General features: G+C 42.6%; 1 protein-coding gene across 1 annotated transcript in view; it reads right to left on the bottom strand.

The window, feature by feature from the left end:
• Window positions 1-8,197: 8,197 nt before the first annotated feature.
• The window catches only part of LOC139622559 (D(1)-like dopamine receptor), a 6,968-nt gene continuing 660 nt past the window's right edge, over window positions 8,198-14,505 (bottom strand). Inside the window, exon 1 of the mRNA XM_071479926.1 lies at window positions 8,198-14,505. This exon is cut by the window's right edge and continues 660 nt beyond it. Coding sequence (XP_071336027.1) covers window positions 12,518-14,020 — 1,503 coding nt within the window. The 5' untranslated portion in view covers window positions 14,021-14,505 and the 3' untranslated portion in view covers window positions 8,198-12,517.

The following is a 14,505-nucleotide window of genomic DNA, read 5'->3' as shown; positions in this document are numbered from 1 at the left end:
TTTAAATCAAGATCCAAACATTATTTCCTGCAAAATATGACGAAATATCGAAAAAGCCTTACAAAACAGCCTTAAAAAATTCCTGGATCTTGCGCTTTCACCAGATTTGCACCAAAATGGTGCCAAATCGGTACCAGCCCATGACCCACCCCTCCACCAGGTTTGGTGGAAATTGGTTCAGTACTTTTCATGTAATCCTGCTGACAATGAAACAGACAGTCATGGGTGAAAACATAATCAATCATAAGCTAAAGCCTGTGGTAACGTGGCTGAAGCCACTGTAACCAAGTCTTCTGCAAATTTAGTGAAAGAATTGACAGATTTTATTACAGAACTGTAACAGGGTTAAAATGACTACATTTCAGTGTAAAGTAGCTCCAAACTACATGTGAAAATGGTTTGATGGTCATGGTAAAAACACTAAAGAAAAACGCTGCAGGGAAACTACACTGACTGTTCCTCTTAAATCTGAATGTGACGTCAACTCCTGCAGAGTGGCTACCCTTTACAGAACAAATCTATGGCCGATTTTAGAACGAGAGCTGCACAAGCTCAGTATAAACAAATAACTGGGGAACGACTTATTTGCATGCAACCCGAAAGAATCATCTATAATGCATGACCCGTCGCATGAAAGAACATTAAAAATCAAAGTCACTTTTTTCTCCTTTTCTATCAGCCTGAGTCTCTTTCTCTCTCCCTCTGTCACTGTAGTCAGTAACTCAGCCTTCAGTCAGATGAATGAGGAGAATCTTCTCTGTCCTCCAAGACAAAGACTCGTGCGGGAATCTGGGTCACAGCTTAACCCCCTGCTGACACCCTGTCATCGCTTCCCAGCTCCTTCTTATTCAGCTTAGGGTACTGGTGGAGCTGCAGGGACAGCTCTTTCCCTGCGGGCGCTGCCAGAAATCTGCTTGGCGAGGAGAGGATGCTCTGAAAAAAACGAGTCAGCAACGGCGAACATGTCGTTCCGCTCTGTCTGGGCCAATCAGGAACAAGCATGTCACCTTATTTTCAGCCATAAGTACACCTCTCTGACAAGTTGAACAGTAACAGTGAATAATTTGTGAAAATGAGGGAGTCCTCATTTTTGGTTTGTTTGCTTTAACACCAGAGAAACTTTTTTGCCTCTTCAGCAAGTTTTTATTTCATACCGACATGTTTTTATACACCGTAGTAGAAGAATAGAACCAATCGGCAACCTCTGGGGCCACTAGAGGCTGGCTTCAAAGGTGTGACAATCCCTATAGACTCATGTTAAAATGTCCAACTTTACAGCAGAAATAACTATGTTTACAGCCTGTTACAAAAAAACGATTTCCTCCTCCATGACACTGTACAGGGTGAATTTTTACATAACTCATCTGTTTAAGGCTTAAGGTTATGCATAATTGAGGCTGTGGCCCTGACAGGTGGGAGGACGAATGCTTGCCACAAACCGGCGCGCACCAAAGTCAGGTAATATTTTCAAGTTCACTCAAGGTTGTTCAATTGATTGACAGTCTTTTCTGTGGCTGAAAACCAAGATAAACTAGACATTTAAAGAGTTCTTTGAAAAAACCTTAACCCCCTTTATTGTAACCACAGCAACGAAGGTCCTCCGAAGTACCTATTTCAATCCAAACAATGATCTTTTCAAACCTGACAAAGCAGTTTTTGTGTCTAGATCTAGTCAGAGTTTTATCACAACATCGTCACATAATAAAGGGTTAGGTTTTTATATTTCAACACATTTGTAATTGTGTATCTGTGCAGTATCTCCCTCTGCCATTCCAGGAAACACTGAAGTAGCTCAACTGTCTGATACTGGTCGTATCAGATGGTTGAGGGCAAACAACCAATAAGTAATTTAGGTTGGAGGACTCAGTGAAGTGTTGTTAGTGAACAGCTGAACACTTCCACATCCAGCAGAAACACAGCAGGAGTGGTGCTTTGTCCATGTGATGAATTTAAGCCCAATATTCCCTATTTTAGCTCTGACTTGATCTCAAAAAACTACTGAGAAAAAATATCTGGCTCTTTAGTTGCTAGATGTTTCACTTTCTCCCAGTTGTGCAAACCTGTACTCACCCAGACTCACAAAGCTCAGTAATGGAACCAACAATTATCCACAATTATCTCAAAATCAATTTTGGATCTGATCTGATCCCTAATTGAGATCCACATCCTGATCCAACCACAGTCGGATGCTTCCACACCAGGCGTAGGCAGTGTGGACAAATGCCAGCGGTGCCAGGTACTTTACAGGTGCACAACAGCCTCCGATCATCAAATTCAAAAGCACAGTTAGAGGTGGGAGTAATGTTTTGAGGAAGAAACCACTTGGCCAAGTGTGTGGGTGTGTGTTGTGATTCTGTGGTAATCTGCTGAATGATTTGTGCATTTGTCACTGATTTGTGGTGCATATTAGGAGGTGTGTGTCTGCAAGTGTGAGTGGCTGTGTGTCCTATTGTGTCGCCACTTCTCAGTGGAGACATAAGTAGCTAGGACTCTGCTGCCTCCTACTGGTGGTTTATAGAAACAAACAATCATGACAAACTTAATTAGAAGGGGAAAAAAACACTGGTAATAAGAGGTTATAAGGTCCAATGGTTTATCCAAACTTCCACACATTCGCTCCATACAGTAAATGTCATGCAGGAATTTTTTTCTTTTTTTTTTTTGGTTTGTGAAAATTCAACTTCTAAATTTGACAAACGTTGACTGTTTGGGAAGAGCATGCAGCCATAACACAGGCAGGAACATTCCTAATGAGCTGATAATATTCCAATATTCCTACAGTAAAAACATTGAGTGTGAAGTTTTTATACAGGCTGCAAGGTTTGTTTGATTTCAACATCGATTGATGTAAATTTCTATCCCTTCTGTTTTCTAACCTTAGACTAAAACATCTCCCACAAGACTAACAGCTTTCTATATGTGTGTGTGTGTGTGTGTGTGTGTGTGTGTGTGTGTGTGTGTGTGTGTGTGTGTGTGTGTGTTTGTGTGTGTGCATCTGAGATGAGCTAGTGATGACTTGGAGTCCTTGACAGCAAACAGAGGCCCACTTCCTTGTTCTTAACAGTCATTGAGAGACGGCCGCAATCAGTGCTCCATCGTCGCCGTCACCTCCTCCGCAGTGATTGCTGCGCTGATTATGACACCAAACCACAACCTCCTCTGTGTGTGTGTGAGTGTGTGTTTTAGAAAGACTAAAGGCCAATAGACATGAGGTGAGAGACTGTGATGAGACTGAGGACGAGCAGTCATTGAAAAACCATTTAACGCTGAGAGAGCTGTTGGCATGTTTAAACTGTATCTGATGATATAAGAGATAATATGCGTTAGTCAAAATAAACACCAGCAGTGTGAAACTGTCTTCCTTTGACTTTTACCAGTCAATACAGAATTGATGAGTTTGATAAAGTGAAAAAGATTTTCTTTATGATTTTTTCTTTATGGTTCTGGTGACATCATAGTTGTCTACGTTACATATAAATGTTCACAGTTTTTCAATTAGTTGATCAGAGCATCCTTCAGAATGAGTTGTCTACACAAGAGCAAAGGTCGCAACAAAGAAGGACAAAAAACATTCACTGTCATTGTAATGCAATCAATGTGAACATTATGTCACTGTATTAATAAAAATGTAACCTGGTTCAATGCTGAGTTGACCCATGATGCAACAGCATTTTACTGACAGATATTGTAGACGACAGAGAAATCCTCAGGACAACAGAGACCTTCCAGCTGCAGCACAGCTTCACCAGTCCTGCCATCACCTCCAGTAAAACATCAGCCAATCACTGCTTCTTGCAAACTGTCTGCATACCCTGTTCAGAACAACCACTGGAGCTGTGTCCATGTTGACACCTGATGAATCTACGTCCCATATTCACTTTGCTTTTAACTCTGGGGAAAAATATCTACCTCTTTATCTGTTAGATGTTCCACTTTTTTTACCAGCTAATTGTTAACTTTTGCTCTGTGTGCTGTTTGTATACAGTGGATTTTCGATGAGATTGAACAGTCAATGTAAAACCAAAACTATGAGCCAAATAGAATAAAAGGTGAAAGAGGTTCATCATTGTGGAAATGGAAAAATATATTAAAAAGGAAGATAAAATATCACCATCACACAGAACACAACAACGGCACCACTACGCTCTGAAACCCATAATTTCCAAAGGCTGCACAGCCACAAACAACAGTTTGTGGCTGTGCAGGGCAACAGCCAAAAGAAACGAGGCATCCAGCCACAAAGTGAATTGAAAGTAGACCTGAAACTGGTCGCTGTGGAAACGGAGCTCCTTCCCAAGCTGATCTCTGTACCTGAGGGCACCCACAGCCTCATCCTCGCTGCTACCTTTCTTCTTCTTCTTACTAGAGGGGCTAGTGCTAACGCTTGCTTCGTAGTGACGTGTCCCACTCGAAGTTTAAAAAACTCTGCCTATGGTTGCTCTGTAAACCACGTTCTGTCTGAAAACCCCATTAGACAAAGATATAACAGTCAACTGCTCGTTTCTATGACGACAGTCTGACCCTCATCACTGTCTCACCAATCTGTGATGAACTGATTAAATGCTACTTTAAAAGCCTGATTTTCGTACGTTTCCTTCTCACCACATCTGTCAAATCCAGCAGCGGCGTATCAGACCAGGTGTAGCTTCAATACGTTTACAACTTCTAATATTCATCCAGAGCACAAGACACACAAAAAACAAAGCCGTGCACACTCATCTGGGCTGCTCGGGTTGGAGGTGGGCGGAGCTATGCTGAAATGAAGTATTTGTAGCTCAATGTGCTGACAGAAAAATAACAGTGGTCAGCTCATTGATCTCGACAGAGGATTTCTAGTTGTCTGAAATGTCTGAGGTTACACAAGGTTATTAGGGAAATAAAAAACACCACAAAATCATGTGAAGGGGATTTGCATCATCATTCTGTTTGGAAAAGGCACAGAAGAGAGGAACTGATCTTTGTTGTGTCAGCCAAGATATAAAAAGCCTTATTGTACAACAGGTAATGAGGCAAACTTTCAATCTGTCACACTCACGCACTGATTGGTGGCATTAAATGTCAGCCTGAGGCGCACATACAGTCAGAGACACATTCTTTCCTCTGCTGGAAACACTTCAGTGTCACCTTTGGGTGTGACTGCATCAAAGTCAGAAGTTATTAATGTCACTGCTTCAGCTGCAAGAGGTGACGGAGGAAAGAAAAGGCAGCTCGGGAGCAGAGATCAGGAGAAGAGAGATCAGGAAATAAAAACCATCTTTCTGATTGGCTCAGAGTTTTTTACACTATATTTCCTCAGGATTCACTCCAGACATATCAGGATTCAGTTTTTTAGTTTTACCTCCCTTAAGTTATACAAAACCATTCTCTAATGTCAGTTTACAGTGTGTTTGCTGGAGAGTGCAGAGAGGCTCAGAAGCTCTCTTCTGATTGGCTGACTGTTTTATGCGTGATCTAATAAAAATATAGCAGATTTCAGGTAAACACTCAGAGAAACCAAATCCTGCAAGGTTGGTGGGTCCAGGTGGGTGGGGTTTGGAGTGTGGCTGAGGGTGGGGACTGCTTTGTTGTGACATCACAAAGTTCCAGAAGTCCTGATGGCCCGCTTTAAGGCTCAGTTTCTGAATACAGGCTGTGTGCATTTCTGAGACGCCTGTGATTCCTAAATATATTCCTTGATGTACCTTTACAGTCTTGATTGAGGGGGTTTTGATTTCAGTTTATAGTGAAAGATAAACTTTGCCTCAGATTGCATCAGCTTTGGCATTAGCCACACATTAACAAATGTGATAGAAAATCTTCATAAAATAGAAAACATCCCAACAGGCTTCAGTGGAGGAGCAAACACAATCACTGAGAGGGCAGCTGGGAAGAGTGCAATTATTGGAGTAGCACAAGAAATATGCAAACAGTTTGTGTGTGTGTGTGTGTGTGTGTGCGTGTGTGTGTTTGTGTGTGTGTGTGTGTGTAGAGCGAGGAAAGGACATGAGAAATGGACGGTTCATGAATCAGACTAAGTGCAGACAGAAACCTTTTCATCCTGTCCTCTGTCTAATAATTGCATGTTGGAGTTGGTTCATCTGTGCTTCTTAACATACAGACGTGTGTGTGTGTGTGTGTGTGTGTGTGTGTGTGTGTGTTTGTGTCTCATTAGGGTCAGTGTGCCACAGGTCGTCTCTCTGTCTGTCTGTGAACAGGACAGAAAAACTGAATGTCATGACTGTAAGTGTGAGACGTGTGCTGCTGCTCCAGAGGCTCAATGATATTTAAACCACATTCATCATCACTTGCATCCCTGCACACCAGGCAATTACAGCCAGGAGTGCACCCACACACACACACACACACACACACACACACACACACACACACACACACACACAGAAATAGAAAAGGGTGAAGACACAGAGGTGTAGAAAAGGTTTAATCAGAGACGACAAAGGAGGAAACAGAACAGCCTGACACACTGTGTGATATTTAAAGCACAGGATAATGGTGTGAATTAAAGTGGTACATTATTGTGGTTATTTCACACTGGGCTCTTTGTGTAGTAATTTACCATGCTCTCATTCTGGCCTGTTTTAAAAGGAAGGTCAAGTTTCTAAGTGATGTCATGTTTTTATTTTATTTTCTGGATTCTTCCTGAGTGAAATGTGCTGCAGTTTTAATATGAAAAACACTCCACTGTGTTTGTGTTTTCTTTTTGCATAAAGGGTTAAAATGTGACTGTAACTCTTCGCCAGTCGTTTTGTCCTGTAAAAACGAGCCCATAGGTCGTCTGTGCAGCAGGTTATTATGACCCATAGTTACATTTTGTTGCGAGGCGTAGTAATGATGACAGGAGCAAAGGGAAAAGTGCGGTGACGTAGTTCATAGAGCAACAAAGTCCACGTCAGGAGGAGGTTGGGGTGGATGGATGAATATGACGCAGCAGAGCGGTGTTCGATTCCCGTGTGAAATTAGCAGTTTATGTTGTTTCTATTGTCCATGACCATGACAAAATAAACCACTTTATTATTGTAACCATGACAACAAAGATCATCTAATGTTGAGGAAGTACTTATTTTAACCCAAATCTACATCTTTTCCAAACCTAACCAAGTCATTGAGACATTCCAATAAAAAACCTTAACATCAACCTCATTGTGTTACTAGAGGAAAAGTCAAAAGATGGCCAAGGTCAGTGGGATTCATGGTCTGGAAGCCAAACGTTTCAGTCCATCAAGTATATGTTGATATATATCAATGAATACATGAAAACTTTGAGCCCCTGACTTCTCCTGTAGCAGCTCACAATCATTACAATTTATCCTCGAGTGACCTGGGATATCCAGTCCATCCAATAACTGTCGAGACTTTTCCATCTGGACCAGAGTGGGGGACTGACCAACAGACTGGCACTGGCTCCCTGGAGCCACGCCACCAGCACAGCTAAAAATAAAACATGACACAAAGCCTGGCACCTTCTTCAGTTCGGCCCTGTGCAGACTCTGTGTTCACTCTGTGTAGGACACAGTCTGGTCTTGGTCATTAGGATTCAGTTCACCTCCTCCTGAGGGACCATTGACTGCCCTGACTCCAGAACTGTGGGCAAATGAGTTGAATTAACAGAATTTCAACCAGGGTTGATGTGACATGAAGGAGAGAATTATTTCTAACATTCAACCTCAACCTTTTTTTAATTTACTGACTTCCTCCTCATTACATTATCAGTCTTTGTGTATATATACCTCCCAGCCTGCCCTTTGTCATGTTGTCTACCATGTGTCGTAGCAGCTTTTTTCCATTTTTGTGGTTTTGTCTGTCTTCTGTTTTACAACATCTGCCTGCAGTGTTGGTCTTAAAGTTTCATAATTCCTACTCTATTAGCACATTCACCTCTGTACCGTCACACTCTTCATGTTTACACTGTTTACACTGAAAAATATATAAATGCAACTCTTTTGCTTTTGCTTCCATTTTTCATGAGGTTATATTAAAGATCTGAGACCTTTTCCAAGCACAGACAATGCATCTTTCTCTCACATTTTCTTCACAATTTAAATCAGTGTTTGAGAGCACTTTTCTTTTGCCCCAGATCATCCCTCAACCTGAAAGGTGTGGCATATCATCGATGCTGATTACACAGCATGATCACTGCACAGGTGCGCCCTGAGCTGGTCACAATAAAAGGCAGCTTTAAAATGAGCAGTTTTATTTTGAAAAAGACATAAACTGTGAGACAGATGTGGGGTTTTTTGGGGTGGGGATTGTGTATTAGAAAAAAAAAGTCAGTATCTGGTGCGACCACAATTTGCCTTATGCAGTGTAAGACGTCTCCTTTGTACAGAGTTTTTCAGGTTGTTAATTGTTGGACTGCTACTCTTCCTCTTTATTATTAATATATCATATTGATATTATATTGGAGTCAAGCAATATAAATAATGAAAGGTAGCAATCCCTGAGGCAAAAAACAGGACAAATTAAAAAAAAAAAAAAAAAAACAGTTAAGACAAAGATGAATGGCTTTAGAGTTTATAGTCTCAGATCTTTAATTTCAACTCATGAAAAATTGGAGTAAAAACAAAAGTGTGCATTTACATTTTTGTTCAGTGTAGTTAACTAATGCAAAGTTGCCAACACGGGTTTGTGTCTCCATTATTTCTGAGCCCCAGCACTCCTATTTCTTTTTTTTCTCGCAGTCACATCCACCAACACAGAAACACTGTGGATCCACTTTAAGCCTGAACCGCTGAACCTATTAGAGGACACCTGTGGGGTTGAGGGTGTCATCCCCTCTGTGGCCCCCGGGAGCCTCCAGTCTGTTTCAACTCCACTACTGAGTGAAGATGAAAGGAGCAAACAGAGATATTGAAGGGAAAAAAAAGAGAACAAAAGGGAAAAAAAGAAGCAGAATCCCTATTTGCGTTTTTTTTTCTTCCATCTCTAATATGTATTTGATTATCAGGCATCTCTGGTTTTCTTCACTCTGGCCACTGGTCTCCTCATTGGTTTCTTTTTATTAACGTTGTTATCACAGTTCAAACACAGAAATGTGCAGGTAGTTCAGTTTTCAGTCATTATGAGCAGCCTGAGCAGATCCGAGCCCACCCTTCTGCCTCATTCTCTGAGGTGTCAGTCTCCCCTGCTATATGTGTTTTTAAAAAAGAGATTCACTGCAGAGTGTGTGTGTGTGTGTGTGTGTGTGTGTGTGTGTGTGTGTGTGTGTGTGTTTCTGACCTTATTAAACCCAGAGTGTTGAAAGATATTGAAGTTGTAACCTTTCTCTTTGCCACGAGCTGAGTTTGCACATTTTGATGATGGTGACCAAACACTGAAATGACCAGAAGGTGTTTTTTACTGCATCTTATAACTCAACGTTTCATGTTTCATATGGTATATGGCTTCTCCATGAACAAATAGATTTGTTTTATTCCAACTGGACCTCTTGATTAAGTATTATTAAACACCAGTAATAAGCAAATATGTGAGGAGCAGTGCTGCTTAAAAAACTATAGTCAGTATCACAGATATAGAGAATGTGAACATCGACTGTTCAAGGTTTTACAGCTGTGGTGCCTGCAACCCCAAACAAAAGTGATGTCTTATTTCTGTAACAGACTTTTGAAACATCATTTTGAAGGAAAAAAAATTCACTCTCGTAATTCTCTCAAATTTAAGTAGTCATGAAATGTCAAGGTGAAAAAACAATTTGAAGTGGGCCCAGGGTCTCCAGGACCAACACTAATCATTCTAATCCTGATATGAGTATTAATTAGTACATGATGAGCACATGTCCCCTCTGCGGTCTGTCATCACAACATATTACCACACATTTATTTAACTGTGTTATGATCATACCAGTCAACATTTTTCACTGAGGGTAAAAGGAACTCAGCCTTTGTTTTTCTGTGCCAGGTGTATTATTCTTTAAATCTTTACATTTGTTAATCATTTCCAGAAGAAATGATACAATGCTTCACATATTAACACCTAATTAAACTACAGGGGTAAATGCTGTGTGATCCTGTTCACTTTTAAAAACAGTGAGGAAAAGCAGAAATTCTTTCTGTTACATAGTTAGAAGCAATCTCGTCATTTTTTTTCTGAGGAATGTCAAAAGATGTCATGTCTCTGAGAACAACTGCAGAAAATCAGTAGTGTGTATCTGCAGTGGGAGGCAGGGTGGTTGACTCTCTGAAGTCCCCTTCGGCCCCGGTCCAGCTCTGCGGGGACAAAAGGGCCTCCTGCTGCAGCAACATCTCTTTACTCAGATTTTATCCATTCTCCATCCTCCTCCATTCAGCACTTAATACTGCAGCAATTACCTGCATTCAAAGGTTTGACCTTTTGACCTCATTATTTTACAAACAATTTTCACCACGTTTTTAAATCATCTACAATGGTCAGGTAGTTTTAATAGTTCTGTCAGAGGAGGACATTTTTCCTTTTTTAATGTTCTGCCTGAAATCCTAGGACAATAGTTTGGAGCTCTGGCTGCAGTTATCATCTAAATAACTGTAATAAAAACACTTTTGGCTTTGTTGCAAATGCGTTAATTGTCTCTCAAAAGGTTTGTTGTTGCTTTTCAAACCTGGCTGATGACTGACTCTTGGCCTGCTTTTCTGCATAAGCCTGTGATGAAGCATGAAGCTTATCACTGTGCTCCTTGTTCCCCCAAATATTAAATCTCTGCTTTCACGCTAATTCCTTATTAATGACTTTAAAGACTGATCCAGGAAAATATGTTGGTGGGTGGTGAGCAAGCGGCAACGTCTAGGGCTGCAAAACTGAGCCAACACGCTAAGTACCAAAAACTGCAGTTCCTCGACTGGCCATTAGAGGCTGGCCCCAAAAGCGAGTCGATTCCCATGTTAAAATGCCCAACTTCAGAAACCTTCGGGTGACATCATGGAGGCTACATCCATCTTTATTTACTGTGTATGGTGGTGAGTTAATGGACCACCTCAGAATGGATTATGGTGTCAATGTGACTTTCTTAAATCTTTCTAAGGACTAAACCCATGATTCTGCATTTCAGCCTAATACCTCCAAATCAAATACATGACTAATTACCAACAGTTCTTCCAAAACCAAAAGACTTATTTTCCTTCATTTGGGCTGCCATTGATTTATCTTAATCTCAAGAAGCTATTAAAACTAGATTTGATTGTTTTTTTTTTTTAGAACAGGTCATTCATCAGTCACAGTTAACATTAAATCACCTTTATTTTTGGGGGGTAACATTACAGTCTGATACGCTCCAACAACTGAGAATCGGTAATCAACCACCTCACTAAGATATTATGGTGCACTTCGATGGATAGATGTCTATATTTTGCAGCACAAATTTAGGAAGCAAAAATATTGGCTTTGACCCTTTTTTTTTTTTTTTTTTTTTTAAAGGTGTACACCTGTATTCTCTTTGAACTCTGCAGTTTCTTCTTTAAATATTCACAGAGAAGAAAAGATACTTTTGGCAGCGGTGTCTCAGTTCAGGCGTCACCCTCTTCAGGCTCAGCATTTTAACACCAAACGCTTCATCACAGTTTGACAAGGCCCATTTCACTCCGTGCTCAACCTTCAGCAGACACATCCTTCACAGGAACACTGGCCGAAACACTTGTCATTTGTTTCAAAGATTGATCTTGCGTATTGTCATAACTTAAAGCTTGACCTTGACAAAACTGTCCTTCTGTAAAGTTTGTCGGTCATCTGGGCAAGAGGCTTTTTAAAACCCACAGTTAACTTTTTACTGCTAGACTTGGGTGGACGGATCAAAAAACCACAGGTGTTTTCTACATGAGAACTGTTTCCTGTTCATATAGTCATTGTTTTTATCCTTGACCGTTCCACAACCTTTAACTTCATGTTTATTATAGATCCTCTAACCTCAAGGAAGAACTTATTTGAACCCAAACCACAGCCTTTTCTTAAACCTAACCTATTAGTTTTTGTGTGCATATAGATTGTAACCATGACGACGAAGGTCCGGTATAGCAACTACGCATTATATCAGGAGATGCTCCTACGGGTTGTATCCAAGGGAGGGGACAAACAACCGATACGGTTGTTCAGGTTGGATGACTTGTTGCTTTGATTCATTGTATTTTCACAAAGTTCAGAAGCCATGTTTTACATGTATGTACAGAACAAAATTACGTCATATTAAATGTTTCAGTGTAATGAATTAGCTCTAATGTCAAAGCATTTTTGTTTTGTTTTGTAAAAAAGACTGTTCAATTAGTATCCAGGTAGGTCTAATTTCTAAATCTGCCTTCGTTTTCAAGCAAGTGCCAACACATAAATTAAACCAAACAATCCAACAGTCACATAGAAGAAACTGAATGAATGAATTCTGACATTGAAGCCTATACTTTAAAGTCTTATGTGTTATAGTTCTCCAGGTTTTAAAGAGCAGGTGGATTTTAAACTCCTCAGAGTCCTGCATTGTTTCAACACTAAACATTATGGAGTCTGATTACAGCTGAAACAAAGTTTATGCTTTTTATTTTGAAGGAAACACCTTGCAGTTTCTGTCCTATTCATCCTGGTGCACTTGTCCAGGTATCAGTGCACCACTCTCCAGCCCTGCCACTGAGGTGAACGGCGTGATGGTTTCCAGGGAGATCTCGGGGTCATCCTCAAACTGGACAGTGGCAGGAAGCAGCAGCAGTCTGTTGTGGCTCTGAGAACCATTAGAGATGAGCGACTCCTCATCAAACTGCGCGCTCATGTCCTCCAGGTGGTCCGACCCAACGTTTATAGTGCGTGGATGTTGCTGTGGCTGCGCAGGGACCAGTGCCTCCTTGTGGAGCGTCGTGTCATGGTGGTACGACACAAGCTCGTTGCTGAAGTTCACAGCCTCCACCACATTGTTCGAGCAGATTCTGTTGCAACCAAGAATGGTGGTGAATGCGCGGCGGAAGTCTGCGTTGAATGCGTAAATGACAGGGTTGAGGGACGAGTTGGCCCAGCCGAACCAGACGAAGACTGTGAAGGTGGTGTCGCTGACGCAGGGCGGGTCACAGAAGGGGACGGTACAGTTGAGGACGAAGAACGGCAGCCAGCAGAAGACAAACACCCCCATGATGATAGAGAGTGTCTTCAGGACTTTGGTCTCCTTCTTAAACGATGACTTCAATGAGGCTTCATCATTGGGCCTGTGGTGCTGTTGTTGGTTCCGGTTCACACTGTGGCCCTGGTTCTGCGCCTGCTCTGCCGCCCGCTCCAAAGACGTGATCCGGCGGATTTGGGTCTGAGCAATCCGGTAGATGCGGGTGTAGGTGGCAATCATGATCACCACAGGGATGTAGAAGCTAATGAAGGACGAGGATATAGCGTAGGTCTTGTTCAAGTTGGCAACACAGCTCATGGCGACAGTGCCAGCGCTGAAGTTGCTGCTGTTTGTGAAGTTGCTGCCGTTGGCGACCATCATTCCCAACACCTCCTCCATCATCCCCTCCTCCTCCTGCTCCCCGGCCCGGTGCCAGTTAAGCTGCACTGGGATGAAGGAGATGAGGATCGACAACGTCCACGCCACCCCAATCATGACAAACGCCACCCGGTGAGTCATTTTCCGCTCATACTTGAATGGGCTGGCGATGGCCCAGTAGCGGTCCATACTGATGATGCACAGGTTGAGGATGGACGCTGTGGAGCACATGATGTCGAAGGCGATCCAGATGTCACAAAACCGTCCGAACAGCCATGTGCCCGTCACTTCCGTGATGGCCTCCCAGGGCATCACCAGCACGGCCACGAACAGGTCAGACACGGCCAACGAGATGACGAAGAAGTTGGTGACTTTGGAGCGCAAGTGCCTGAACTTGATCACGGCGGCGCACACCAGCGTGTTCCCGAGGAGCGTGGACACGATGAGGAGGAAGAGGACGCAGCCGACGAGGACGCGCAGCCCGCCGCTCCCTCCACTTCCACCGCTCCCGCCGTCCTCCTCCTCCTCGTCCTCCTCTTCCTCGCCGCCCGTCCCGTCCAGCTCCGACAGAACTTGGGTGAAATTACTCCACGTCGTGTAGTTTCCCATGGTTTCCACAGAGACAGCGATTGAAGGTGGTGACAAATTAATATCCACACCTAAAAGCGCTTCCCCGCCGTGCAGCTGCTCCTGACGCACAAAGCATCCTCTGGTCTCTCAGTGAGGAATAAAAACGGGAAGGGAACAGGTGACTTCATTCAATAAAAATACTGTTTGCGCCCCAGCTGTGTGCGGCTGTTAAAATTGAGATCCTTCCTCCCGGCGGTCGAGGCGCAAATCAGTTCCCAGAAAAGTGCTCCGCGATTATTTATCCTCAGAAATTGAAATAATAATAATAAAGATAGAAACGTAACATAATAATAAATGAATTTCTGTGATGCTAATAAATCCTGCTGAAGTTCAGTGCCTCCACAGGGGAGAAGCGTCTCTGTCCCGGTCTTCCGTCCTCAGCGGACTCCCCTCTGAGTGTGACGCGCTCGGAGCCGCGGTCAGCTGGACGCCGCCGCGGCGCCCGTCTCCTCCTCAGCACAGGT

The sequence above is a fragment of the Trachinotus anak genome, unplaced genomic scaffold (genome assembly GCF_046630095.1).
Source record: "Trachinotus anak isolate AG129_WGS33_773 ecotype Australia unplaced genomic scaffold, CSIRO_AGI_Tana_v1 ptg000007l, whole genome shotgun sequence".
Taxonomy (NCBI): Eukaryota; Metazoa; Chordata; class Actinopteri; order Carangiformes; family Carangidae; genus Trachinotus; species Trachinotus anak.
Note: the sequence above shows the minus strand (reverse complement) of the source record. Positions and strands in the feature narration are given on the sequence as shown.